The following is a 26,941-nucleotide window of genomic DNA, read 5'->3' on the forward strand; positions in this document are numbered from 1 at the left end:
AAAAAATATTTAAAATACTCCACTATGAAAAATAAAATAATAAAACCCCCATTGTGATTTTGAAAATGTTGCAAAATACCCCCTCGAATCTAGCGGTGTATCACATGCGTCCTTAATGCAAGTTGGGCTTAATTTTTAACAATAAATTAATTTCACATCGTAATTTATGAACCGTTTGATCTTATTTGATATATCTAATGGCTGAAATTTGTAGAAAAATGAATCAACTGTTAAATCTTATTAAATTTGAATTGAAGGTTTAGATTTAACACACAATTCAATGATCTGAATTTCACCTAATTTTATACTGTCCAAATTTAATATATAAATTTTTTATCATATTTAATTAAAATAGTTAAATATATTAAAAATTAATTTTAAAAGAATTGTCTCCTTCCTCCCACCCACCACTACCACATGTACTCAAAACTCGCTCTGTCTCGTCTCAAAATTCATCCTGCCTTTAGACCAGATGTGTCCGGCTCGCAAGACTTGATTATTTCTTTCTTTTTCTTCATTTAACTATTTAAGAAAATTAAGTCTATTACTTATAAATGGCCAATAATATATTATTATGAGTATTAAAAATACTAAATAATTACTAATATTTATAAATATTAAATGAACCCGAATTTAAATTTTATTTTAAAAATACATTCGAGCTTAAATTTGCAAAAAAAAATCTCAAAGGCCCATAACTTAAATGGATTTATTCGTGATATTATGACCAAATAGGAAAAAATCGAGTAATTTTCACTCGGCTCAACTCATATTCGATCCGATTAATATCTGTTGATTGTAAAGCTATTGAGCACCCCACCTAAATCTATTTTTCAACTAGACATATTCTACACATAGAATCACTTATAAAGAGGTATTTTCCACTAACACTCATCTCTTATGCAAGTTTAGATATGTATATATATATATTAAGATCTAACTCTTTCAACAATCGACTTTTCTATTATTCCAACGAATTTAAGCATTGGAATATTTTAATTGGACGTCTGTCTCAATAAGTTAAAACGAGTACACAACCACATAACCAACGGATCGACTTGTCAACTTATCGACCGAACTATCATTAATTTCCAAACGAAAAGATGTGATTTGTAAATCAAAACTCCGATGTAGTAATAAAAACACAATCAAGGAAGTAATATGTTCACCCTTCCATATGCATCATGCATGAATTATAGCATGAGATTATGTTCAAGATACGAGAATGTCAAATCTTGCTTACTACATAGTTACTTCTATTTCTGGTGAAAATGGGGCGCCAACCCACCAACACGTATGCTCAACCATGATTGGAGCTTTCCTGCAAGACTATATATATATATTAGTCCCAAATCCAGAGGATTATATTAATTATATTACAGTAATTAATGTTAATTAATTACCCAATTAGTCAAATTCCACATAGAAATGAGGAGCTGGGGTTGCTTTTCTTAGCATTAGTGAGGAGAAGAATGATATCATGTGCAGTGCATGGGTAGAAAACACAGCTGCAGGGGCTCCCCTTCTTAGGACAGCAGAGAATTAAATATATATAACTCCCAATTTACGTCGTATTTTCCAACCTAGGAGGATCGAGCATGCATGGGATGCTATTCGTCGTCCACTCCCACACATGCACGTGTTGGATCGATGTGGTCGGATGAAGGCCGATCGACACACCACAGTCTTACACGTGGCAAGTCATTGTTGGAGAATGTGATCAAGTAGTATATATATATACGTATGTAGCTAGATCATGCAGTTTGATTTTATCGTTTTCTTTCTTTCTTTCTTTCTTTTTTTTTTTTTTGTGTGTTTGTGTGTATATGTATACATACATATATATGTATAAAGGGACCATATGTGTGGGGACTGAGGCAAGTTCACGTGCATGGTGCATGGATATGGAAGGAGTTGATCGGGAGCCGGTAGCCCAAGTAAGAATATATATATATATATATATATATAGCTAATGGATTTTAGGGTTTCCAAAAAAGACATACACATGCATGCACGCACACACACACACACGCACATATATATATATATATATGTTGATACAACATACGATGCAATCTATGTATCATTGTGTGAGGTATAATCTATTTTTATCAGAGCCGTATGAATTTATTTTATAAAAGATGTTTCGTTAGAAAATAAATTAAGCCTTGGGCTATATGTAAGCCGTTTCTCATCCATAATTGATATAAAACGGTGCCAAATATATATAAATGCAGTTCATACAATTATTGTGTATCTTTTAGGAACTTAATTGTTGTCCTTAATTCAACTAGTAATAACCTATGATTAAAAGTTGTTGACATCGGAGAAGTAATCGACAGACATTCCCCCACCATAATATAAATAAATGAAAAAAATGCAAGTAATTAATTCTCATATGAGATTGCAAATAAGTAAATTACCTCCTATGAAAAAAAAAAAAAAACAACAAAATACCTCCTTATATGATCTATTTTAAAAACACAGAAAGATAAATTAATATTTTTTTTTCCTATGAAATGTAATTTACTCATTCGCAATATCATATGGGGTAAATTGCATTAAACTCATAAATAAACAAATAAACCAATCGCAAATAATTTGTGGCCATAAATTTATTTGAATTCTTTTATAGTTGTTGGGGATGGCTGATAGCCTCTGGCTTTTTGCAAGTATGTTGCAGAAATACATGCCTAATATATGCATCTCTTTCTTCCTGTCTTTCCTTTTCGATGTCATTACACCCACACTGACAGGTGGAGATTATGGCCTATCTGCCAACATTTTCAAGAATGTGTAAACATGATCTTATGCCAAGAATGTTTGAAGATGATGTTATGCCCTAAAACAGCAATCTCTATCACTAACATGGAGCTGTGTTAGGATAAAAGATAAGTTTAGACACATCAGGCCTCCTAAGTTTTTCTTATATATATGCATCATTAACCGGAACAAAAATCATGTCATATCACCATAACGTAGATCCCTCTACATAGCTTAATCCTCACTATTTCACATTTTCACACTTAACGAAAAACTCAAATTCCTTGATCTTGAATTCATGTCAATTTAACTACATACCTTCGTGCTCTTTGCTTGATTTGTTTTATCATTTTCATTATGTAAGCCCGAATTAGTTCTAAATCAATACTTCCCTCAATGTCTTATAACTCTCCTTTCTTTGATAATTGAAGGATAGGTCGAGATGAACCCGTTATGGTTATCCCAACTAAGGGAACATAACCGTAATAAAATGTTCTTTTCCTCAAAACTTGTTGAGACATTGTCTAACTTAGTCAGCATAGCCCCATAAACACTCCAGTACGTCAAGCACAACCTTTACTAAATCAATCATCATGGGCCCGCCATCATCATGACGAGTTTTACGTATTCAATGAGATTCAAACTTGTGATATTCAAGTGAAAAATTGAACATTTCACCGCCAATCACTGTATTGGTGGTTAAGTGCATTTCCCTGTACTATAAAATGGCCAGCTAATTATACAGTCTTCCAGTATTGGTTCCTGCGATTCTTTTCGATGTCTGTACTGGAGAAGAACTATACCAAGTCATGAAGTTGTAACTGATGCCAGAAGTTATAAGAAGATAAAAGACAAAACAGATAACAAGGGACTGAGAGACGAGAGAGATTGAAAAGAGGAAACATGGTTTTGGAACTTGAACCTATGCAGACCAGCTTGTCTAGCTACTCAAAATTTCTAACAGCCCCACCAATCAGCTTCATCTATTTATAACTCAGACCACCTCAATTCCTCAGTGGTCGTGGGATTTGAGTTTGACACAATTCTTTCTTCACAACCCACTTGAATCACACACCTGTCAGTCTGTCTACAATCCCAGAATTTCTGATTCTAGGAGGGCTTTCAGTTGAGTTGGTCTCTGCAAATTATTAAGGTAAGTATGTCTAAATCATCTACTTGCAGATGAGCCAAGCTGTTGTTAGCACTAGTTTCGGATTGTAATGGATTGTGGTTATGAACTGTTTTGTTCAGATGTTTGGTTGGATCAAAAGCAAACTTCACGGGAAGGATAACACCATCAAGCCTGAGCCAGAACAGATGTCTTGTAAGCTTTCTGTAATTAAATCGGTAATCCTATGTTGTTTGGCTGTGAATAAGGTTATATCAGTATGAATGATGCATGAAAGAAAAATCAGAAAACAGGCTTCAGTTGATTAGGACGACATTAATCTCTCCTTTGCATGTTTTTAACTGCGTATATACAGATCATATGATGCAGCAATTTCCCTGCAAAGAAGAAATCTCTGGTTGCCCGAGTTCGTTACTAGCCATTGGTACGTTTGGAAACAATCTGAAAGGTTCAGAGAAGACCAACGTCGAAGAAAGCTTACCCTCTAGTGAAGATCATCAGGAAAACACTATGGTACAAGAATTTGGAGAAGTTGAAAAAGAGTTGAGATTACTGATTTCTAGGGAATCAGAAAACTATAATCTCCCAACAGAGAGATTACTGGACAGTTGGCAAGACGAAGAAATCATTGTCGAGTCGATGAACAATGATGCATCAGAAGACAAAGATGCTCTTCTCCAGAGGACAACCAGTGGAATCCACTGGAAAGAGAAAGAAATCCCCAAGAATAACAAGAAAAACATGTACAGAAAGTCCCTGTCTTTTCTTCTTAAAAAGGCAGTTTTCTGCAGAGGTGGTTTCGTGCCTAGCCCCACCATAAGTTCCATCTTGAAAGATCCATTCCCAGATCCTAAATTCGATAACTCAACAAAGGAGAAGGTTTGTGTTCTTACATTCTAATAGTGAATCATAACCCAGTAGCTAGAGAATAGCAGAAATTGTTTGGCAGCAGTTGTACTTTTGCTAGATCTAATTTTACATTATTCCTCACAATAATATCATTCTTGTATCTGAGTAGATCTCTTGCTTCACATTAGCAACTTTGACATTTATAGTTTGAAAGTTGTAGATCTTCCGGTGCAACGACTCACAAGAAATAACAGGATTAGCCCTCTTTCAGAAGGACCATCTTTTACGGTCAAAATATATATCCAACTCGTTCAGTATGCAGCTACAAGCATAAAAATGACTGGAAGTTGTTACCGTTGTTTATTTATTGTTATTAGTGATATCATCTTTTCTTTATTTCCATTTCAACATTCAGGTTTAAAAGTTTCCTGTTTTTTCTGTTTATAACACAGATGTTGAGGGCTGTGCTTAACAAGAAGAAATATCCCAAAACACAGCAATGTTTGAACATGGCTGAGACTCACCGGACCAAAGAGCAAGAGAAGGCCAGAAATGAAAATAAATGGGACAGAACAGACTCAGAATGTACGTTTGCAGTGTGCAATATGCTCATTCAATTACAAAAATCTGTGCTGCTTATTTTCATCATATAGTTGCAAGCAAAGCTTGCAATAGAAACTTGATGCAGCACTAACAAATCTTGATGATACTTCTTACATAAATTTATTTTGTTATAGATATCGTCCTGGAGCTTTGATTCGTGGAGCGCAGCTGTATTTCAAGGTAATAAACATGCTATGAACCCCTTTTCTAAATTTGTCTTTCATTGTCATTTAAATTTTTTCCATTACATTCTATTTTGGATCTTTGATTTGTGCTGTCAGTTTCTCTAAATGCAAAAGAAAAAAATATTCCAAAGATATTTGGGCTCCACAAGGCATTAAATTGTCAATTATTATCTAACAAAGTGCCTATTATGTAAATACAGGAAACATGACTCAAATGACCTTGAGTAGGTCAATGTTTATCTTCTGTTGTCGATCAAGCATAAAATGTATTACGACAGAGGCCAACGGAGCTATACAAAGAATTTAGATCAGACAGAATTGAATTTGTATTCTAGCAATGCTTGTCACTGGGAGTGTGCATATTTTTGCCATGGCTTGTTGTGCTAACAGCATAATATAATCTCATTTTGCCATGGTTCGTATAATCTTTACTTCTTCAAGCTTCAGGTTGATGTGAAATTTATTTGGTTCATATATACAAGTTTCTCCTAAATCGCGAATATCTATGTATTTATTTTTGAGAATCTGAATTTTTCGAATTATATTTTGAGATGAGAGAGCATAATCAGAAACTCACATACACTGAATGTGGCATCATTCTTACTTAACCAACAAGCTGAATGAAGAGCCTACACATGGAGACCACTGATCTTAGTACAACTTGCAAGATAGGACATCAAGTTGAGGTCAAGCTACCAAATTACCCAAGACTGAATGAAGAAAAATATACTTGTGTTGAAAGGCAATACTCAAGAACACCCAAAGAAAATAGGTGAAAATATCAGTTGTTCCAGTGATACAGACAGTACAAATAACGCAGCATTCATTCGGGGAAGGTGAGCTCAGAGATAAGAGACTCATACTTGGGAAAAGATGAAATGAGCTCAGAACGTTTCGCCAGCTCAAAATCATCAAACTGGAATGCAGGAGCACAGGTGCATCCTACGAGAGAAAAGTGCTCTTCAGGATCCCTTGAGGCTTTTCTGACTGCTATGAGGTCAGATGAAACTTCAATATCCTTAGTTGGAAATGCACCAAACCAAACATTTGGAGGCACTATATGCTGCACTACTTGATTCTCAGCAAGTAGATCGGATCCAAGGCATGTCAACTTAATGCTCCCATCATTTTCATTTAGCTCTATCACCTTAGGATAAAAGTTGGCATCACAGAAGGATAAATAACTTCAAGTTAGTATTCAAGAAGAGCAAGAAATCTAAGCGGTACATAAAGCTGTTTCACCTCTAGAAATACATATTTTAATCAGAGATTGATGGGGGAACATTTTTCTTAATAATATGGATTATGTGATCAAAGCGAGGCAACATGAAACTGTGCTCCTCTCAATGTCTTTGGAGTTTATTGCAATCATAATTGGATGAAGAATCAGAAGAATTATAAATTCATCTCCGACTATAGGAAAGTAAATTGTCTAATTTGCAAACATATACATCTTTTAATAGTCAATGAGGAGATACCGTTATAGGCTCTCCCAAGTAAAAATGCCAAGTTTCTGCACATGGAATGCGGTGGAGGTGAGAAACACTCCCAGAAGGCAACAAGAAGTATATGGATGTACTCACAGGGCGATCAACCTTATCTGTGTAGGAAGCACAATCATGAGCAGAATATAGAAGACAAAATACATTTCAGAGATACAATTGCAGTATCAGAATTGTGAAATTCAAGTGCAATAACTTAAGTCTTGTGACACATTGTGTTATTATAAGGAATCCTTTCATCAGGACAAGCAAAGCATCATATGAACATAAGTCGTGGAATACATATTGACTTTAGGACCCATCAACAAAATGACAAAGACCCATCATTGGGGTGTATTTTGATTCAATGTTGAGTTATATAATAACTGCTGCATCAATAGCAAGGCAACTACCTCCAAATTCAACATAATATCAAATATATATACTTCAATCAAGAATTCCCTACACAAAAATATAGCATGTGAGACAGAAAAATGAATACCAACTACTTTTACGGGAATCAATTAGCCAGTGCATGTCTCAAAATTCACTTAATTTTCTAGATTTCAACAAATGTGAAAGAAAAAATGATTTCCATCAAGAGTCGTCGTACCACAAAATTAAAAGTAGCACATGGGCAGCTATCTTGTAAGATCAGTGTGAAAAGCAGGATTGTCCCCACCGCTCTTGGCAATCACATGCACATATTACAATGGATTGGCAACTAATCACCATTTTCCCATTCACAAAAAGGTTGGGGGAAATAAAATCTCGAAACCTATAACACCGACATCCAAATTGATGCACAATCAACTTGTACGGCAACCATATGGAAACAATAAAATTTTAACTTGTTTAATAGAGATGTAAAATATCTAGTCAAACCATGATATCTTGTATATTATCATTTCTGCTCCTTCTCTTTTGCTTTCTGCTATCTATGAAAGAGCTATTTTTTGTGATGCAGCATGCAACCAGTTCAGATTCCAGAAAATAACACCGCTTGAAGGTCAGGAGCCCACAAGATCAATTTAATCAAACACCACACTCAGAGCTTAGACCTAAACAATTTTTCACTAAAGTACAATCTTTTGCCATATTCAGCTAGTCGGGAACAAAGAAATCAAAACACTATCAACATATTAACCCGACCCAGATTCTCTTCAGACGATATCCCGAGTGAAAAATCACCAACTCTGACGCACAACCGATATACAATCAACAGCCAACCAGATAGGATCACTAAAAGCAAAATATCCATAAAAAAGAATACAAAATCATGGTCAAACAAATGAACAGAACTTTCAAAAAACATCAAGATATCAGAGGATTGAAGTTTGGAGTACAAGATGGGGAAAGGCTTACATTGAGGAGGAAGATGGGATTTGGAGAGAACAATAGTGTTGTCTCTGAATGTTTCGCAGTAAAACCCACCTTCTGGATGCGGCTTGAGATTCAACTTCGCCACAATTTCCGATTTTGTTGGTGTTCTTGAAGCCATTCTTCACTTCAAAGTGATGCCCTTTTGCTGGTCCTCTTTTGGTTCGTTTTATAAATTTTTCCCACTTCTACCTGCGGCATTTCACAGAAATGTCCCCCAACAACCATCAAGAGTCAAATCCTTGGGCCTTTACTTTGTTTTTTGAAACTAATGTATTAAGTTCTATATTTTATTCTTATTTAAAAAAATTTTTAAAATATATAAGATTATTTTATTATATGCACATATAGATGTCGTGTCATGACGGCTAATATATAATATAAATTCAAATACAATTTGGTCTTTTTTCATGTAAACTTTTATGTGACAGAGGAAAGATAAAAAAAAAAAATGCTAGCCACTTTTATAATTCCAGTGGTCGGTGTCTTGCCATTATCGAAAATTAAGTAATTGTGAATTATTATTTATCACCCCTATATTTAGAATCCTTATTTTACCACCCAATATACTGGATAGTAAATATAATAAAGTCTTTAGTGAAAATACATATTGGCAATCAGAGTTAGTAATTACTCTATCACACATTCATCCCATCACATAGTACAGGCATTGATTTGCAAAAACTTGTTTGTTTTGGTGGTGAAAGGGATAATTTAAAAAGTTTTTGGTTATGTTAGAAAGTGTAAAAACATGATGTATACATTTAAGGCTCTAAATTGGGAGAGACAAAGAAACCAAACATGAACTATACATTTGTTCAACACAGCTGCAAAATATAGCAACAATATTCTGAAAAATGTATGTTCATCTCTATCTATGGTTTCTTGAAACTCTACACAAAAAATGAGGACTCCTCTTGTTTTCTGTTTCCCCTTTGCTAATCTATAAAGGCCAAATTACCACTTCCACACACTAAAAGGAAAAAAAGTTGTCATTCATTAGCATCCCAAGTTCAGTAATTCACAAACAATTTCTTAAATGGACAATATTTCCTCATCTTTAACAACTCTCTTCTGCTCCCTATCATGTGATGATTTTATAAATCATCATCTGCTGTATGTATGTTTATGTATGTATGTGTATGTGCAGGGCTCACAAGCTTTCTCCACCCTCCCTTCTTCTCCAAATCAATCAATCTACCAACCTGGACAAATGTAATCAAGTTTTGTGTCTCAAACTTGTATCTCCTCTATACTCCTTATAGCCTCCCTCATTTCGATCCGACTCTCGTGATCGCTCTCCGTGCACATGGCTCCGATCTGCAGCATATTCTCCATCTGGTCGAGTGAAGAGGACGAGCCGTTGGCGATCTCTGGATCGATCAGTTCTGCTACTCTGCCCTCGGAGATCGACTGCCTCGCCCATTGCACCACATCGGTTCCGCCCTTCTGGTTGTTTAGGTACTGAGATGGGAACTTCCCTGTCATGATTTCAAGAATGACGATTCCAAGACAGTAGACGTCACTCTTTGGAGACAGCTGCTGGTAGAGAACGGCTTCTGGAGATTTATAGGCGAACAGGACTTGCACCGACTGAGTGTTGCTGATCAGAGAGTACAGCGCGTAGTCTGTGAGCAGTGGCTCGTAGCCTGGCGATAGAAGGATGTTGCTGGACTTGAGGTTCCCGTGTGGAAGGTCGTAGCTAGCAAATTCCGTGTGCAGGAATCCCATCCCACGGGCCATGCCCTTTATGATTTTCAGGCGAGTAGGCCAATTCAGCTCAGAATGAGCTACCCCACGATCGCCTGCCAAGAAGTTGCATTAGTCTTAGGTTCTTTGCTCAACTAGCAAGATTCAACAAAGTTCAGGTTTAACATAATCATCAGGCTATCTGATTTTTTATCATTGACATTTAAGTTTAACAATGGAGACATCATAAATGAAATCAAGAGTTGCAGAAACATCGACATCTGAATAAATATTACAACATCATACCATGTAGCAGGAACAATAAGCTGCCCTTTGGAACAAACTCAGTCACCAAAAGTTTCTCTTCTTTCCGGTAATGGTACGCCAATGGCGGCAATACATTCCGGTGTCTGATCCGTCCAAGTTTTCTGATCTCGGTCTCGAAAGCATCCCTGTTCAGCTTGTTCATATCTCTCATCCTCTTCACAACAACTGTCATCCCATTCGCCATTATGGCTTTGTAGGACGACCCTAAACCGCCGCTCCCAAGAACCTCAGCCGCGGCCTTCATCAAATCTGGCAGCCCGAATACCCCTTTTTCTTCATTAATCACGACAAGATCGTTGGGAGATTTCCCCCCGGCTGCCCCCCCTCTTCTAGAGGATTGGCTGCCGGTTTCGTTATAACTTCCTGTTCTCCGGATGGAGCTGCCAGTCCTCCTGTTTATGCTCGCCACGCGCACCTGAACTACATCATCCAGATTCTCTTTCCCCAGAACTCTGAAATTTTCTTCCTTCTTCTTGGCCTTAAAGAGTATGGTCACCAACAAAACGGTCACTACTACGGCTAATATCACCCATTTGGTGAGGGCGCCAGACTTGTGGGATTCTTTGGACTTATCGTCCGGCGTTCCTGATGCTGGTGCCTCCGCAGCTTGGCATTGCTTGGAGATGACAGCGCCACAGACGTCAGCGTTTCCCTGGAAAACAGACGCTGGAAATCTTGACATGCTTTGCGGAATTTCTCCTTGCAGCTTGTTGTTAGACAGGTCGATCGACTGCAGAGATTTTTGCTCAAACGAAGGAACAGGCCCGGAGAACTCATTCTCTTGCAACCACATTTCCATGAGATTGCTGAGTTTCGTCAACGACCCTGGAATTGGCCCGGTGAATTTGTTCCTGGCAAGATGGAGTTTCTTGAGGGACCCCATTTTGTCAAAATAACCCTGCGGTATCTCCCCGGAAAACTGATTCCCTGACAGAAAGAGAGACCTCAAAGAACTAAGTTGATTGAACTCCGGCAAGGGGCCGGAGAAACTGTTGTTCTCCAGGCTGAGAAACCGGAGGGAGCCCAGCTTAGACAATGCGTCAATATCCAATTCAGGACCCGCACCTGACAGGCCGCGGTTCATGAGTAGTATGGCCGAGACAGCTTGAGAGCCCGTGTCCGAACAATCTATACCCTGCCATGGTTTCTTGGCATCACATGGATTGGAACCTTTGATCCAGGAAGAATCCAGGGGCGAAGAATCCTTCAAAGATTCTTTGAAATCGATGAGATGGACATCTTCGCCAATGGCATGAGAAGGGTTTGTCCGGAGACAGAAAACAAAAAGTGAAAGGAGAAAAAGGCGAACAGCGGCCATTTTAGGGATAGGGATAGAACCAACTCCGAGGTGGGCTGGGCTGGGCTGATGAGACAGCTGCCGCTCGCTGTTCGGAGAGATTGGAGTTCTCAGAAACCTTATTCTGGGAGAGGATTTGGGTAGTTGTCCTTGTTTGGGGGTGGGAATGATGTGTCATGATTCTGTGGTTTTGCTGTGGTTGTACTACAGGTGGCCTTCATGAGCTGAACTAACATAATTAAGATTGGTGATCATGCAAAAATCTCATCAAAAACGAATTAAAACGCTTCAGTTTTTGGGTGGAAAGAGAGGTCCACCTTCCTCATTGACATCGTCAAGGGACATCCGACATTTCCGCCCTCCTCTCCTCCACCCTATCTATCTATCTACACGCCAAAATTCTAATCAAGAATCAGTTTCAGCATACTTAAATCAATTGCACCTAAAGTTTAATATATTTATATTCACACACAGTTTAAAAAAAGTGATCAATCACATAGCAATTATATCACATTTGTTGTGTAATTGGTTTGATTCTGTTAGACCTGATTTGCATAAAAATTTACCCTATATACACATTTGAAACCAATTATATGACAAACGTAATGCAGTTGTCGTGTTATTGATGTATAATTCACAAAAAGACATCAATAATAAATGACAAACTCGATTTGAATAAGAATTTTCCAACATTTTCTTTTAAAGAACAACGTTTAAATTCGATCTTAGCAGACAAAGAATACCAATATTATTAGTCGACAGGGTATGTAATAATATTACAGCATGATATGATCAGCAGCTCCTGAGAAACATACATGTGGTATTTCAAGCTTTCATTTTCAGTATTCCTCTCTACTGATCATTATTGTTCTGCAAGTGTTAATCGTAACTTTGACAACTCGCTCAAGCACCAGTTGGGATCGATCTTCTAATATAAATTGGTATGTATTTCGTATTGTAGTTTGTACAAACATGTAGTACTTGTACAGTATCTTTTCCATTTCATTTCGTATTTATACATTTATTTGTGACACGTACGTATGCAAAATTCATGTCAGAAATATATTATGTACACATGACGTATATGATATATATGTACGTATTATTAATTTACAACATTCGAACTGACTCCTAGAGTTTGTATAGATTATAATTGACCATATTTATTTTTGTGTTTGTAGGGAAATAGGGACACTAGAAGAAAATTTACTATTGGTTGTGGATTAAAACAACGATAAAAAATAATTATTATTAATTCTGGTTAAATATAAATCGATGGAAAAATTTAGATATTATCCATCATGAAAACTATTTTGGCCATAGTTATGAGTTATACCAAATATTTTTATCATGTCTGAAGATAAATATTTTAGTTATCCTCACAAAAAAACACCACCAACAATAACTAGTCAAATAATACAAATAATGTCTTAGCATATTGGTTAGGGCTAAGGTTGAAGTCTCATGCACAAATGTGAAGTCATTAGTTTGAGTCCCACTAGACTTGTGGGTATTTTTTGCACGTTATGTGAATTATTAAATTATTATAATTTTTTATTATTTTTAGTCATATTAATATTGAATCGATATAATTTATTATTGTTTCTAGTCAATTGATATATTGATATAAATCGATGTATTATTTATTAAAAAAAAAACTAAACACATAATAAACGTATTTCACTTATTAAACAATTAATTTGGCGGTCAACACCACTCATTAAAAAAAATGGGGAGGGGGGGGGGGGGTCAACATCATTTTATCAACATGTGAAATAATAAATGGGCAAAAAGCCCTAAACAAAATAAAAGGGCAACCTATTCCCTAGACTTGAAATTTAAGGTCATGAGTTCGAATTCCATCAAATATGTGGTTATTTATATTATTTTATATGGGGTGTTTATAATTTATTTATTATTTTTAATTATATTAATTTATTAGTTGAATTAGATGTCGATTTAATCATACATATAATTACCACGTAAAAAAAACAGTATATGAACTAATCCAATATTAGAGAGGGTGAACTAATCCATCAATCATCTCAATTACACCTCTAATCATCATCAATTATGACCAAAGTTTGTTGAATTTTCTACCACATTTTGCAATTTCTACTATCAACTGATTCCTACTCCTTACCTATATATTTCACTCACCTTTGAAGTTTTGCAGATATACCTTTAGTATTAATTGGCAATATCCTTTGATGCATTTTTATTTCAACCAATTTCATCTTACTCAAATTAATCATATAATAAGTGTATTGTATTTATCATATAAATTATATACAGATTATTTAAAATAATAAATTACATAGGTAGGGTAACAATTGATGCTTATTCATAAGAAAGTGTTTTTTACTACGCTTGATGCACATTTTTATCGTCGTTTTGAAAAAATAAAAATTATTGCTTCTATAATTTATTTTTCAAAAAAATTGATTTTTTGAGATTTAATTTTCCAAATAAACCTTATGACTTGGGTTTATACAAGAAAGCAAACACATTGATTTTCCATTTTTCTGAATTATTCTTTAGGATTTAGGAATTAAATAAAATTTAGGTTTAAGTACATTGTTTTTATTTAAAATTTGATATAATTATAAGTACACCTCCTATGATTTGTAAAATAACATTTAGTAACACCCCTAACATTTATTTTTGTCTATTACATGTCCGCACGATAAAGTATATCATATCATTACTCAAAAAATTATGAAATATTATATATTAATTATATTATAAATTTGCACATTGTACAATGTATATATATTGTTCGATATAATATTTTAGAATTGTATGGATAATTTATTTTGTAAAAAAAATCAAGATATATAACAATACAAACAAAAATTATGTAAAACTTTTACCAGTTATATAAAAAATATAAGGATTATAAATTTATAGAGTTATACAGATTCTATATCTTATAATAAAAATCATAAATTTTGACTAGTGTTTATTTTTAAATAAATATTTTATAATAATTCAAATTATAGTTAGGAGAATAATTATAATAGACATATTTTAAGGTGTAAATAATAAGGTCGTTATCGTTATAAAAAAATTGGTCCTATTATGAGGGGCTATTTTGTTATATTTTATAGTTTATGGCTGTAAATACACTTTATGCATAGTTTAGGTGTGCAAAGTGTATTAAACTTTTTAAAAATATATTTATTTATATATGTTTTTATTAAAAATATATTAATTTAATAATAGAGTTTAATATAAAATATAATTTTATTATTTAATAAATATATTCTCATTTTACATTAAAATTTAGGATTAACGACACGTAAATCCTCTTTACATACGAAATTATATTTTTTTTTCAAAAAAAATATAAAATTAAATTTACACCCTCTCTGAAAATTTTCTATTTACATTTCACCCCATTCCTTTAGAATTTGGATGAAAAATGTTGGTATTGACAAAAAAAAAAATCATAAATTTTAAAATTTAATCCTTATTTATATTTTTTATATTTATAATATATATGAAGTGAAGTCGACATCATTTTTTTATAAGTATAAAATTATTAAATAAAAATATTAAATAAAGGATAAAATTGAAAATTTATTTAATTTTCTCTGATGTCAGCATTTTTCATCTCAAATACTAATGAAAAGAAAGTGTAAACAAAAATTTTTGAAATTTTTATAAGTATAATTCTAAAAAGTTTTTTTAAAAAACATAATTTTATATTTTTGGAGCGGATTTAAGAGTAAATATCCCAAAAGTTATACAAATTGAAAATACGTATTTTTCATGAATACTTGAAACTGAAAATGAAATACAAAGACCCTCCCTTCAACTCAAATTACAAAATGCTCTCACTTCACTTGCAATGTACTCCACCATCTACATCTCTCCAAGAATCCCCTCTCCAACCTTTGTGATTGATCGCCACCCTCCAACTATCGCCATTCTTTAACTCATCCCAAATCTTCCCACAACAGCAAAACACTCTTCTTTGATTCACATCTTTCATATGCATCATCATCCCGTTCCCACCTCCATTCCCAACTTAGATACCTCAAAACCCAAGCACTGATCAAGAGAATTAATGTTGGAGACGCTGACGCCCACCAATGGCCACCACCACCGCCGTTGGGTGCCCTCCACCATCACTTTCTTGTCCACCCACAAGACCCTCTTGATAGCTTTCTGGATGGTCTTCTTCTTCACCGTCTTTTACTCGCAGCGGGATGCTTCCCCACGCGGGCTCTTGATTTTCCGGCGGGCATTTCCTCCGCCGAGGCAGCTGCCTAAGCTCCGGCCCGTGGCGTTTAACTTAACCGACTTTGGAGGGGTGGGTGATGGGGTGACTCTCAACACGGCGGCGTTTGAGAGGGCGGTGACGGCGATATCGAAGCTCCGGAAAAAGGGTGGCGGGCAGCTTAATGTGCCGCCGGGGTATTGGCTCACGGCGCCCTTCAATCTCACTAGTCATATGACTCTGTTTCTTGCTGAAGGTGCTGTTATTCTTGGCATTGACGTGAGTGCTTTCTTTAATTTTCGAATTAATCCATTTTCTTTCCATTTTAAAGGCTTGAACTTTGTTTTATAATTAGAACGTGATACTATTTTTCTCTAATAACTAGGACTGCTGGTGTATGATGTGTTGGACGTGTACATTCAAAAGCTTATGCCTTTGTGGCGTAGACTGATCTTCTTGATTCTTAAGGAATATTAACTCATTGTATATGTTACATCGTTTCGGCACTGAACTGAAATTATCATAACAGTTTGGATAATGTGCTTATAATTAAACTAGAGGAGCTTAGATTGATGCTTTCGAGTTTATATTGGCATTCATGATCGCACCAACCTGTAACATTTGGCTCCAAACCTTGAGGATTGTATGAAATGTTTCGATATGTGTTCTCACTAGCTTGGTTTGGTCAATAGTTTGGTAGAAATGCAATGCATGTGAAATTTGCCCAAGTGATGGCAGTAATAAAGAATCAGAACACTCTGCAAAGTTTTCTCATTTATTTCATCTATTTGTAACATATTTGTAAGTCTTATTGTACTTGATGTTGAGGTGCTGTTCTAATATCTGCAATAGGTAGAAGGAGGAAAGAGGAAGTCCATGTTATACAAAGCCAATTTCATTTATAATTGTCCTCAAATAAAAAATTCTAAGTATAAGAAACTTCATAAATAATGAGAGCCTGCTATATGCCGGAAAACTTATCAACCGGATTCTGTCACATACACATTCTTCATATGTGATAGTTAGATTTTTTAAAGTCAATCAGATTTCGAATAGCTTCATCGTGTGATGTATTCCAACTATGCATCCGTTCATATTAATAGAGCTTAGTTCTTGGAAACTTTCTCATTTTCATTGGAAGCTTGTCAAAGACAAGGTCTATGTTAATGAAGCACCTATAATAACATCGTTTTGTCAAATGAATACAATATTATAAATAATGTACGAAAATCAATGCATTGCTAATGTTTAAAATGTTATTAAGTAGGAATTCGAGCTGCCGAAATCATCTAAAGGAAAAGAAAAGTTGTTTTTCCTGCTATTCATACAAGTATAGAGTGTAGTGGAAACCACAATTAATAGGTTATTTGCTTATATAAGACATTCGGCTAAGTCACATGCAATAAGATAATTAGGAAGGGAAACTTTAGGAGGAGATAATCGAGGTAGACAACGATCCTCCCTTTTATTTATATATGGGCGTAAGCTGCATTAAAGTGGAATTGGGGAAGGAAGTCGGAATTAATTGTGTAACAATTTCAATACATGCAACTTGGATGAAGGTTACTTATGCTAGAATGATTTAGAATTTAACAGTCAGTTCAAAGACAAACATTTGGATTTCATTGAATCGAACAATGGCGAATGGATTTCTAATGCAAAAAATTTTGTTGAGAATTCATTTTATAAAATTTTCCAAAGTTTTTCTTTTGTATTTTCTTCTGTGATTTTTTTTTGGGGGGGGGGGGGTAGTCACTAAAATCTCGACTAATTAGGTTGATACTAATGATCTGAGCACTGGAATACGACTACGGGGTTAAGGACATAGCTGGGAATCTCATGATTACTAAAATTGTCTTTTGGAATTTGCAGCCTAACTATATCAATTTAGTACACTTTGTTATTTGCAAAACATGTGCATCACATCTGTTTGGTATTTATATCAGAGTTTGGCACAATTAACACGACTGTAGCATCCTTGTTTTGACATGGTTTTGATGTCAATTTTGATTTGCTTTGCAACTGCTTGAAAGAATTAAATGAGTCATGTTAGCTTCAGATATTTTACCATTCTTGAATTTGGAGTCATTGATGCATTTTTTCCTTTTAATATTCTGTAGGATGAGAAGTATTGGCCTCTGATGCCTCCATTGCCTTCTTATGGATACGGGAGAGAGCGTCCAGGACCACGATATGGTAGTTTAATCCATGGACAAAATCTCAAAGATGTTGTAATTACAGGTCAGCATTTTAAACACAGTTTCTATGCTTCTCTTTTTGGAGTAACGGAATGCTGTTTCCATCAAATATCGCTGGTTGTTTGAGGATTTTATTGTGGCTAGAAGGTGTATAGAGAGAATATATACTCCTAAGTTTCATAATAGACACTGCTTCAGAGTATGTATTGAAGTGCCCAACAAGGAGTTATAGATGATGCTGGCAATGATTATAATAGCTATGGCCTTTGAAGGACAGAAAATTTTTTGGAAGAGAAGAATACTAATTCCTCAACTCCTCATTCTGATTGCATATGTTACTGTTATTAAATAGTGTACTCATTTGCACCTTTCTGGACTTTTTTAAATAGAAAATATCTTTTCGATTTGTGACTGCAATTTTTATAAACATTTAAATGGAGAAAGAAAACTTTTGGAGCTCTTGCTCGGGATTGCAAAACCTCCACTGTGAAATATGTGCTACCTTGAATCGTCGATGTTAATTATTATATATGTTGAGTGTTAAGATATCACGTCCTTGAAGGCTTTGGGCTTAAATTTAATATACATGGACCATGAGTACATACAGCTACGCCTGTGTCTTATCATCCTTGTTGCTACGTGCAATGCATGCAACAACATAACTCAGCTAATCCTTATCCTGTTTGCATGTTTTCCTGTGTTACCTTCCGATTTGTGTTATGAATGAATCTTTTAGTACTGCACTTGGTTTCGAAATTCTTTATGCCTGGTGAGAGTATGATGTATCAACCGTTTGTATAGATGTAATTGTACTATTGTCATCTGAATACCTGCTCGTGGATCCTGTAACAGGGCATAATGGCACCATTAATGGGCAGGGTCAAACATGGTGGAAAAAGTATCGGCAGAAGCTTCTTAACCACACCAGAGGACCACTTGTGCAGATTATGTGGTCTAGTGACATTGTGATATCTAACATAACATTACGTAATTCTCCTTTTTGGACTGTTCATCCGTACGACTGCAAGAATGTGACAATGAAGAATCTAACCATCCTGGCACCGATCTTTGATGCTCCAAACACTGATGGCATCGATCCTGGTAAGTTTCTTTCTCTGCTCTGTCTTTGTTCAGGTAATTGGACGGCAATATTGCAGTTGCACATATTTCGTATAGAATGTTGTAACATGTTGAAGTACAAGTGGATCCGGACATCGATGTGATAATCATATTTTTACATGTGAGCCATTGGATGACAATATGATACTGTGAAAAAGTGAAACGCTGACATCAATACGTGTTAGCCAAGACTCAAGTAGGTGGCATGAAATGGCTGTTGATATTATGCTAGATGTTGGTATTTTATAGCTTTATGTTTACTCCATATAAGATGATGTATTTCTTGGATTATACCGTCTGTGAGCTAATTGACTTGGGATAAACAGATTCGTGTGAGGATATGGTGATTGAGGACTGTTACATAAGCGTTGGAGATGACGGTGTTGCAATAAAGAGCGGTTGGGATCAATACGGTATCTCTTATGGACGGCCCTCAATGAATATACTCGTCAGAAACCTTGTCATTCGCTCCATGGTCAGGTAAGATAGAAAAGAATAGATGGCACTCTGCCAGTTGCTTGCTAGTACAGAAATTGCATTTTGTCGATGTTTACATGAACGTTATACTTGTGCCTCAATGATAGTAATGGAACGAATTTTCCTGAACGACAGTGCGGGCGTATCAATAGGCAGCGAGATGTCTGGTGGTGTATCAAACGTCATCGTGGAGAACATCCATGTATGGAACTCAAGACGCGCTGTTCGGATCAAAACTGCACCCGGCAGAGGAGGATTTGTCCAAAACATAACATACCGCAATCTGACATTTGACAATGTTCGTGTGGGGATCGTGATCAAGACAGATTACAACGAACATCCAGACGAGGGGTTCGACCCAAAGGCTGCTCCAATACTGGAGAACATAAGCTACAGTACAGTACACGGAGAAGGTGTGCGTGTGCCAGTTCGTATTCACGGGAGCGAAGAGATTCCTCTAAGAAACATCACTTTCCGGGACATGTCGATCGGGATAACATACAAAAAGAAGCACATATTCCAGTGCGCTTTCGTTCAAGGTCGTGTCATCGGTTCCATTTTCCCAGCTCCATGCGACAACCTTGATCTGTACGACGAACAAGGGCGCTTGGTCAGACGATCAACCTCCCAAAACATATCGGACATAGATTATGACTTCTAAATCCATTACAGTTTATTCCCATAACAGTTGCAAAGAACAGGGGATCACATGCTTCTTGATCATTCTTTTTCAAGAACCCTCTTCTTTCCTTCATGTTCCTCTATTCTTGTCTGTACATACAACAGTTACATGCATTAATACAGAGTTGATACATTTGATGAGCACACGACGCAGACCAGTATGTTGTTGAGGAAATTCAGACAGTTCGAATAATTCAGACAGATAATTAATAGGATGGCCAGGTGCAAGTAACCAATCATTTTCACAGCAACTTTCCCTCATATTTAATCATAACTCTTTCATGTACGTTGTTGCAATAATTGAGTTGATGTATGCAGCTGATGCAAGTATCAAACATGTTTAAAAAAAACCATGAATATGCACGCACCAGTCTGTTTCACAAATTAAACTATTCTTCACTTTTGCCAACGCTTGTTGGTTGGGGACTTTTAGTTTCTAATAAGATTATTTCTGGCAATCGAAAAGTAAAAGTAGTTTATATAGTGTTGTTGATATTTTTAGGGATGTATATGTAATTCTCCAAAAAATAGGGACGATTTACTGTGAATAAGAAGATTGTGGATTTGATTCAATTCCCTACATATATGGTGGATAATTTTATAGAATAAATTATATTGATATTCCTTGAGATTAGATACAAGGGATAATTATATTACATCTACTGACTTATGATTTATTTATTCAAATTATTCATATCTTTCGCGTAATTATAGGAATTACTAATGACAACCAAAAAGTAGAGGTAGTTTGTGTAATACTGTTGATATTTTTGGGGCGTGTGTAATTTTTCAAAAAGTATGGATGGTTTGTGTAAATGGTGTCATAGTTTTGATGGGTGTATATATATTTTGAAAAAAATAAGGATGATTTCTGTAAATAGACCATAGGTATGGTATGTAGGTGTAATTATCCCTAGATATGAATACACAAACATTTCCTTATCTTTAGTAAAATTACCGGTACACCTTTGAATGCGTACTAATGCAATGTATCTCAAAGGTATTTGTCTAAACTTTTGCAATCGGACAGGGTCACAACTACAATCTCATGGGTGTACTTATAATTTTGCAAAGAGTATGAGGTGTTTGTGCATTTAGACATAACCTCAGGTGATGTCAATGTAATTTTACCCCAATTTATAAGTATCCTTATAAATAATCTATAGTTTGAGAACATGCGTGGATCTACGATGGTAATTGGAGTTGAAATTATTAAAAAAAAAATCTTAGTTTTTTAGTCATTTTCTTTTGGAAAATATATCTTCTGGTAAAAGAAGGGAAGAGAAAATAAAAGAGAAGGGCCCATGAATCAAAGATCAACTGTAGTTTCTGGCATGTTTGCTGATTCCCCAAATGATACAAAATCCTGCTGTCGGGGTTCTATATTTTCACAGGGAATGTTGGGCCCTTTTTTTTTTTTTTTTTCATTTATAAAAAACAATTTTTTTATAAAAGTATTTGAAATTTAATTCCTCTTTATCGTACTCCAACAACTTAAAAGGAAAATTTTATTCTTTTTCCTCCGTCTTCCCTTTTCTCTCATTGAACAAATAAATCATAATATTAAATTATTCTTTTTTCTAACTACTTAAACTTTTATGTAGTTTAAATCAAAGCCAGGTCAAATAAGAGGACACAAAATTATACTTTTAGTCCTATAAGATAGATGGTTCGAAACTTTCGTCATTTGCTTTACGAAATTTTCAAAATAATCCCAAATCGAAAAACTTGAAATATTTTGTCCTCTACTTTATTGGATTTTCAGGATTAATTTTATTTAGTTTTCTCAATTTTGGGATCATTTTAAAAAGCACACAAATAATTGAAATAAATATATTGAATTTTCTTAATTTTGAGACTATTTCTTGGGACTAAAAGTTTCACCAATCAGAAATTTTTGGCTCGAATCTAATTATTACTCATTTATAATAGAAATATTTCACGTACAACATTTTTATATAAGTATGTTACGATATTAAGTAGTAAATAATTCTTCTTTTTAATTATTTAATTTATTATATACACAAAAACAACGTACTAATCATATATTATGTGAGAAGTGTGACATGTGAAATAGGTTAACTGGGCATTTGATTATTATATATAATATAAAATGGGTGACATGAGATTCTTTTCATAATGTTTTTTAAAGTCATTACTCCAATAATTCAGAGAGAGAATCAATGCAATGAATGTCCAGGTGCAATTAATTAACTTCCCTATTATTTAATTATTGCTTCTCTAAAAAATAAAATAATATTATAACTTTTCATGCATGCATGTTTTCTTCCTTCCCTTTAATTTAATCCGAAAAATATGCAATAAAGTGCATTTATTTTCCACAACGTGAATCATTGTGTTTCAGCTGCCCACATATCAGAATCAGGGTTTGTTTGGATTATTCCTTTATTTCTTAATTTTATTTGATTAACTCATGAAAAAATAAAATATCAAGAATTGATTTATGTGATTGGTTTCCAAAATTTAAATTAATTCGAATTAAGTGGATGGAAGTCGGAAAAATATATGTTAGTAGGTTAAAATTAAAGTTGATATCTTATAAACAAGTTCGATGTCATGAATTTGAATTTCATTGAATTTGTTGGTATTCGTCTCACTTTATCATTATTTATTTGTGATTGTTATCATGTTGATTTTATTGGTTGAATTTTGAGATAGTGCTTAGTGTATCCACATGAATTATTGTAATATATATATATATATATATATATGCATATGCATGGGCCTATTCGACCAATTAAACTATCATCTTTTTCCATTCAAAAACAAAAAATTTAAAAAAACAAAGATGAGAGAGAAAGGGCCCGTGAATCAAAATAAATCATAATTTTTGGCCTTTTTGCTGATTTGCCCATTGAATGTGCAGCAGAATCCGGTTCCGGCCCACTGTATGCAGGAAAATGAAGTATTAATTTAAAATAGTTATGATTACATACACTCCTATTTATAGTTTATCTATATAAATTATTTTTATTTTTTTGCATAATTATAAAAAAAGAATACTTATTATCTTCTCCGAATTTAATATAATTACACGTAAACTTTCTATAGTTTGAAAATTTTACATTTAGTACTCTTGATATTTGCTTCTATCTAACAAGTAGGTTCATCCGTTAGTCAAAATTCATTAATATTAATGAAAAAACTGGATGAAGATTGATATTTTTCTTAAATTGACTTACTACTGATTTATTGTGAGTCAAATAATTTTTTTTATTAAACTACCCTTATAACAGTGAAAATTTATATGTTCATATACATTAATATATGATAATATATAAGGGTAATTGAATCCTAAAAACATTTATTTGACATGTAATAGAATAGTATTAAGTCAATCAAAGGTAAATATAGATTTTTATCCCATTTTTTTGGTTAATATCAGCAAATTCGATGAATTTTGACTAACAGAAGGACTTATTTGTTAGACTGAAGTGAACCTACGAGGTATTAGATGTAATTTGTCAAATTATAGAGGGTTTATGTGTAATTATACTAAACATTAAGGGAGGCGAGAGTAATTATTCCATAATATAAAAACTTACCCTGACAACAAAGGCAGTGGTAGTTTGTGTAATGTTGTTAATATTTCTGATGATGAATATGTAGCTTTTTTAAAAGTAATTATGAATACCCCTTCATTGTTTGAAAAATTATAAAAATACCCCTACATTTGGGAAATTACGTAATTCTTGGATGGAGGTATGGATTGTCAACTTTGCTTTTAATGTGTTTTTAAAAAGAATATATAAAAAAAATTGAACGGGAGGATGCAAAAATTTAAAATATTATTAAAAGTTTATCCATTAGTCCATATAAAAAATAAAAATAAATAAAATTATAATTTTTACCCACAAGGGCATTTTGCTCAATTTACCACAAAAAATAAATAAAAACCTAATGAGAGTAAAGAATTGGACTAATTGTTAGACGGTCGTCACTATCAGGAAGTTTTGATAATTTTTCAAACAACAATCGATTATTCATAATTGTTCTAAACCTCAGAGTGGGTCGTTGTAATCTTTTCATATAATAAATGAATATATATATAAATTATTTTATAAATATATATCTATAATAAACTTTATATTACTCAGTTTTAAATGTAATTAACTTAACTTGAAATGATTATTTTTTAAATTACTAATCTTATTTAGTTTTAAATTTAATTAAAACTAATTTCTACTTAATTAATAATTTTATTGAGTTTTAAATTTATTTTTTAAAATTCGATTAGTTTGGTACAAATCAAATTAAATTGAAATAACTTTGAATTTATCAATTGAACTAATTATTTTGATTCGATATGTCATTTCACCGTATCGAAATTTTGATTAATCGAATATTTGGTTCGATTGAGTTCGTTTAACCAAAATTGCAAACTTATTTTGCCACACCTTATTAAAAAAATAGATAAATATTAAAGATTAAGATATATTATAATGTACGAATTAAAAAATCGCACGTTAAAAATATTGATAAACGAAGTAGCAACTAACAAGTCAAGAATCTATCAACTTGGACGCATCAGCGTTAGGACATTCAACTCCCAACTTGTCAATTAATGAATTGCGCGTTATCGACCTAAAAATATTGGAATTGTTCAACCTAAAGAATTAGGAGTAAATTACGTTGACACCCCTCATGTTTAATAAAATTACACAAACCATCCGTCATAAAAGTATCATTATGCACTTGCGTTATTATTTTAGGATATTAAAAAATTAAATTACTTCAATTTCGATCGTTTCTATTATTTGTTGGGTTGTTTATAAGGAGATTTGCAATTTTTAAATACTAACACAAATTTTACATCAACGGAAGGAATCAAACATTAAATTTTTTTGATAGAAAGCTGTCCGTCAAGTGGTTTATTTTGTATTTCTATGCAAAAATAATATTTCAAAATTAGAAAAATTGCTCCGAATTTAGAACAACGAAATAATAATCATGGGATAATTACATTGATATTCCCTAACCTATAGTCTATTTACACAAAAAAATTATGTCTTTTGGATAATTACGTATACACTCATAAAAAATATCGATATTATTTAATATAAATCACTCGTATTTTTTGAAAAAGTATACATACACTTCTAAATACGTAAACATCATTACACAAATTATTTCTGCTTTTTAATTATCAATGTAGTTTCTGTAATTATAAAAAAAATGAGGAGGTGCAAATGTAATTATTCTAAAAATCAATAATCCATGAAAAGAATAATAACAAAAAAAAAGGAAATTATTAAAATATTTTTCTTTCCGGTTAAGATATATTATTAATTTGTTCCCCTGTCTCTACGTCACCGTCACAAGGGAAATGCCATAGGATGAGCCAGTGGATAGACGCCGCGTGTAGGGAGAATGATCCAATAGCACAGCATGTGCGAGGCTCACACGGAAATCTGGCCACGTGTTGATTCCTTGTTGGTAGCAGAACGTGCACCTGCCGTTTACTAAGTTGGGCTAAACAAGATTAACAACGTGCGTGGGCCTCACCTCACCCCCTTGTTTGGCCTACTAGAACTTCTAATTCACCTACTGCCGCCGTTTCTAACGCCGTCGATAACCCTTTATTTTCTTAGAGAAATTAATTTGTCAATTTCGTCATTACCGCCATAAGTCCAGGGAAAAATATCTTACATATTCAGATCTTCTATTCAATTTAATTATTATATATATATAATACCAATGTATGTAAACATGTTGTCTCACTTCTAAATTATAATTTAACTACTACTATATTTTATAATTTAAAAAAAAATATATAAGTTATTTATTCATGTGACGTTAGTATCTAACACCATAATATAATAGAAAACTCACAGCAATTCGTGCTTACGCCCTTTCAAAACTTGTGAGTTAGCATTTTTTAAATCAATACTTTAAATTAGAGTGTATATTAATAAAAAAAAATATTGCAAAAAATTCGACTGCTTATGGACTCGAACATGAGTGATTTGTCCATGATTAGGATGCAGCTTCGGTGAAACTAAGTGGAGGTCTAAATCGACTAATGTTGAAGAATTGGCGGATGGGTTGTGGTGAGAGGTAGTTGGTTCTCCACGAAATGCATGGAGGCACTACAAGCCACTAGGCATCTAGAATTAGAGCATTGTTTTGGCTAGTGAGGCAATTGGAAATAAGTTCCATCGTCGAGAGAGAAACAATCTGGATCACCGGCTACCACCCCTAAACGATCGATTAGTGTTAAAGGAAGTAGAAGTGCAAAGACAACCTAGAGGTTTGCCTAGAAGCAACCACCCTTCAAATAGTGTGTAATAGTTTACTGATTGAGCGCTCTTGTGCCAAAGATGAAAGTGGCTAAGCAATTTATCGAAGCCTATCGGATGCAAAAATACATCTGTAGGGAAGCATTCCACCTTAAAGGGAAGTCCCTATGCAAACAACGATGGACGATGCGAAAGCAAGAATGCTGGCTTGAGTAACGCAAATATTGATAAGAATCCAATGCCCTGAAAACTCAAGGATTCCTTGGCAAGGTTCGTCC

General features: G+C 34.1%; 3 protein-coding genes and 1 long non-coding RNA gene across 5 annotated transcripts; 2 read left to right on the forward strand and 2 right to left on the reverse strand.

Annotated features, from left to right (window-relative positions):
* Positions 1 to 2,983: 2,983 nt before the first annotated feature.
* Positions 2,984 to 6,053, forward strand: LOC105161941 (protein DEEPER ROOTING 1). Its single transcript, XR_847811.3, has 6 exons — positions 2,984 to 3,916; positions 4,015 to 4,087; positions 4,248 to 4,771; positions 5,194 to 5,326; positions 5,479 to 5,524; positions 5,730 to 6,053. It is a non-coding gene; the product is annotated as a protein DEEPER ROOTING 1 (long non-coding RNA).
* A 54-nt stretch (positions 6,054 to 6,107) lies between these two features.
* On the reverse strand, positions 6,108 to 8,511 carry LOC105161942 (RmlC-like jelly roll fold protein). Its single transcript, XM_011079820.3, has 3 exons — positions 8,376 to 8,511; positions 7,008 to 7,129; positions 6,108 to 6,676 (listed from the first exon to the last, which is right to left on the reverse strand). Exons 1-3 carry the CDS (start codon positions 8,509 to 8,511, stop codon positions 6,353 to 6,355), a joined length of 582 nt encoding a protein of 193 aa, XP_011078122.1. The 3' UTR covers positions 6,108 to 6,352.
* Positions 8,448 to 12,090, reverse strand: LOC105161943 (pollen receptor-like kinase 3). Of its 2 annotated transcripts, XM_088880726.1 has the most exons (3): positions 10,386 to 12,090; positions 9,596 to 10,195; positions 8,448 to 8,582 (listed from the first exon to the last, which is right to left on the reverse strand). In XM_088880726.1, the coding sequence occupies exons 1-2, from the start codon at positions 11,722 to 11,724 to the stop codon at positions 9,624 to 9,626; spliced, it is 1,911 nt and encodes a 636-aa protein (XP_088736852.1). In that variant the 5' UTR covers positions 11,725 to 12,090; the 3' UTR covers positions 8,448 to 8,582; positions 9,596 to 9,623. The 2 variants fall into 2 exon arrangements, with proteins under 2 accessions (XP_088736852.1, XP_011078123.1); XM_011079821.3 differs by lacking the exon at positions 8,448 to 8,582 and having other exon boundaries at positions 9,365 to 10,195.
* A 3,449-nt stretch (positions 12,091 to 15,539) lies between these two features.
* Positions 15,540 to 20,547, forward strand: LOC105161944 (putative polygalacturonase). Its single transcript, XM_088880903.1, has 5 exons — positions 15,540 to 16,207; positions 18,049 to 18,169; positions 18,979 to 19,227; positions 19,572 to 19,725; positions 19,858 to 20,547. The coding sequence occupies exons 1-5, from the start codon at positions 15,776 to 15,778 to the stop codon at positions 20,381 to 20,383; spliced, it is 1,482 nt and encodes a 493-aa protein (XP_088737029.1). The 5' UTR covers positions 15,540 to 15,775; the 3' UTR covers positions 20,384 to 20,547.
* Positions 20,548 to 26,941: the final 6,394 nt, after the last annotated feature.

Source organism: Sesamum indicum, linkage group LG5, assembly GCF_026168435.1.
Source record: "Sesamum indicum cultivar Baizhima isolate 11 linkage group LG5, ASM2616843v1, whole genome shotgun sequence".
Taxonomy (NCBI): domain Eukaryota; kingdom Viridiplantae; phylum Streptophyta; class Magnoliopsida; order Lamiales; family Pedaliaceae; genus Sesamum; species Sesamum indicum.

Bases quoted from the DNA above. Each gene is read 5' to 3' on its own strand.
- LOC105161944 (XM_088880903.1), top strand. From the start codon at position 15,776: ATGTTGGAGACGCTGACGCCCACCAATGGCCACCACCACCGCCGTTGG. The intron at 16,208-18,048 runs GTGAGTGCTTTC...AATATTCTGTAG, and splicing joins CTGTTATTCTTGGCATTGAC to GATGAGAAGTATTGGCCTCT. The intron at 19,726-19,857 runs GTAAGATAGAAA...CCTGAACGACAG, and splicing joins GTCATTCGCTCCATGGTCAG to TGCGGGCGTATCAATAGGCA.
- LOC105161942 (XM_011079820.3), bottom strand. From the start codon at position 8,511: ATGGCTTCAAGAACACCAACAAAATCGGAAATTGTGGCGAAGTTGAAT. The intron at 7,130-8,375 runs GTAAGCCTTTCC...CTTCCTACACAG, and splicing joins ATCCCATCTTCCTCCTCAAT to ATAAGGTTGATCGCCCTGTG. The intron at 6,677-7,007 runs GTATCTCCTCAT...TTTTATCCTAAG, and splicing joins ACTTGGGAGAGCCTATAACG to GTGATAGAGCTAAATGAAAA.
- LOC105161943 (XM_088880726.1), bottom strand. From the start codon at position 11,724: ATGGCCGCTGTTCGCCTTTTTCTCCTTTCACTTTTTGTTTTCTGTCTC. The intron at 10,196-10,385 runs GTATGATGTTGT...ACTTCTTGGCAG, and splicing joins CTTATTGTTCCTGCTACATG to GCGATCGTGGGGTAGCTCAT.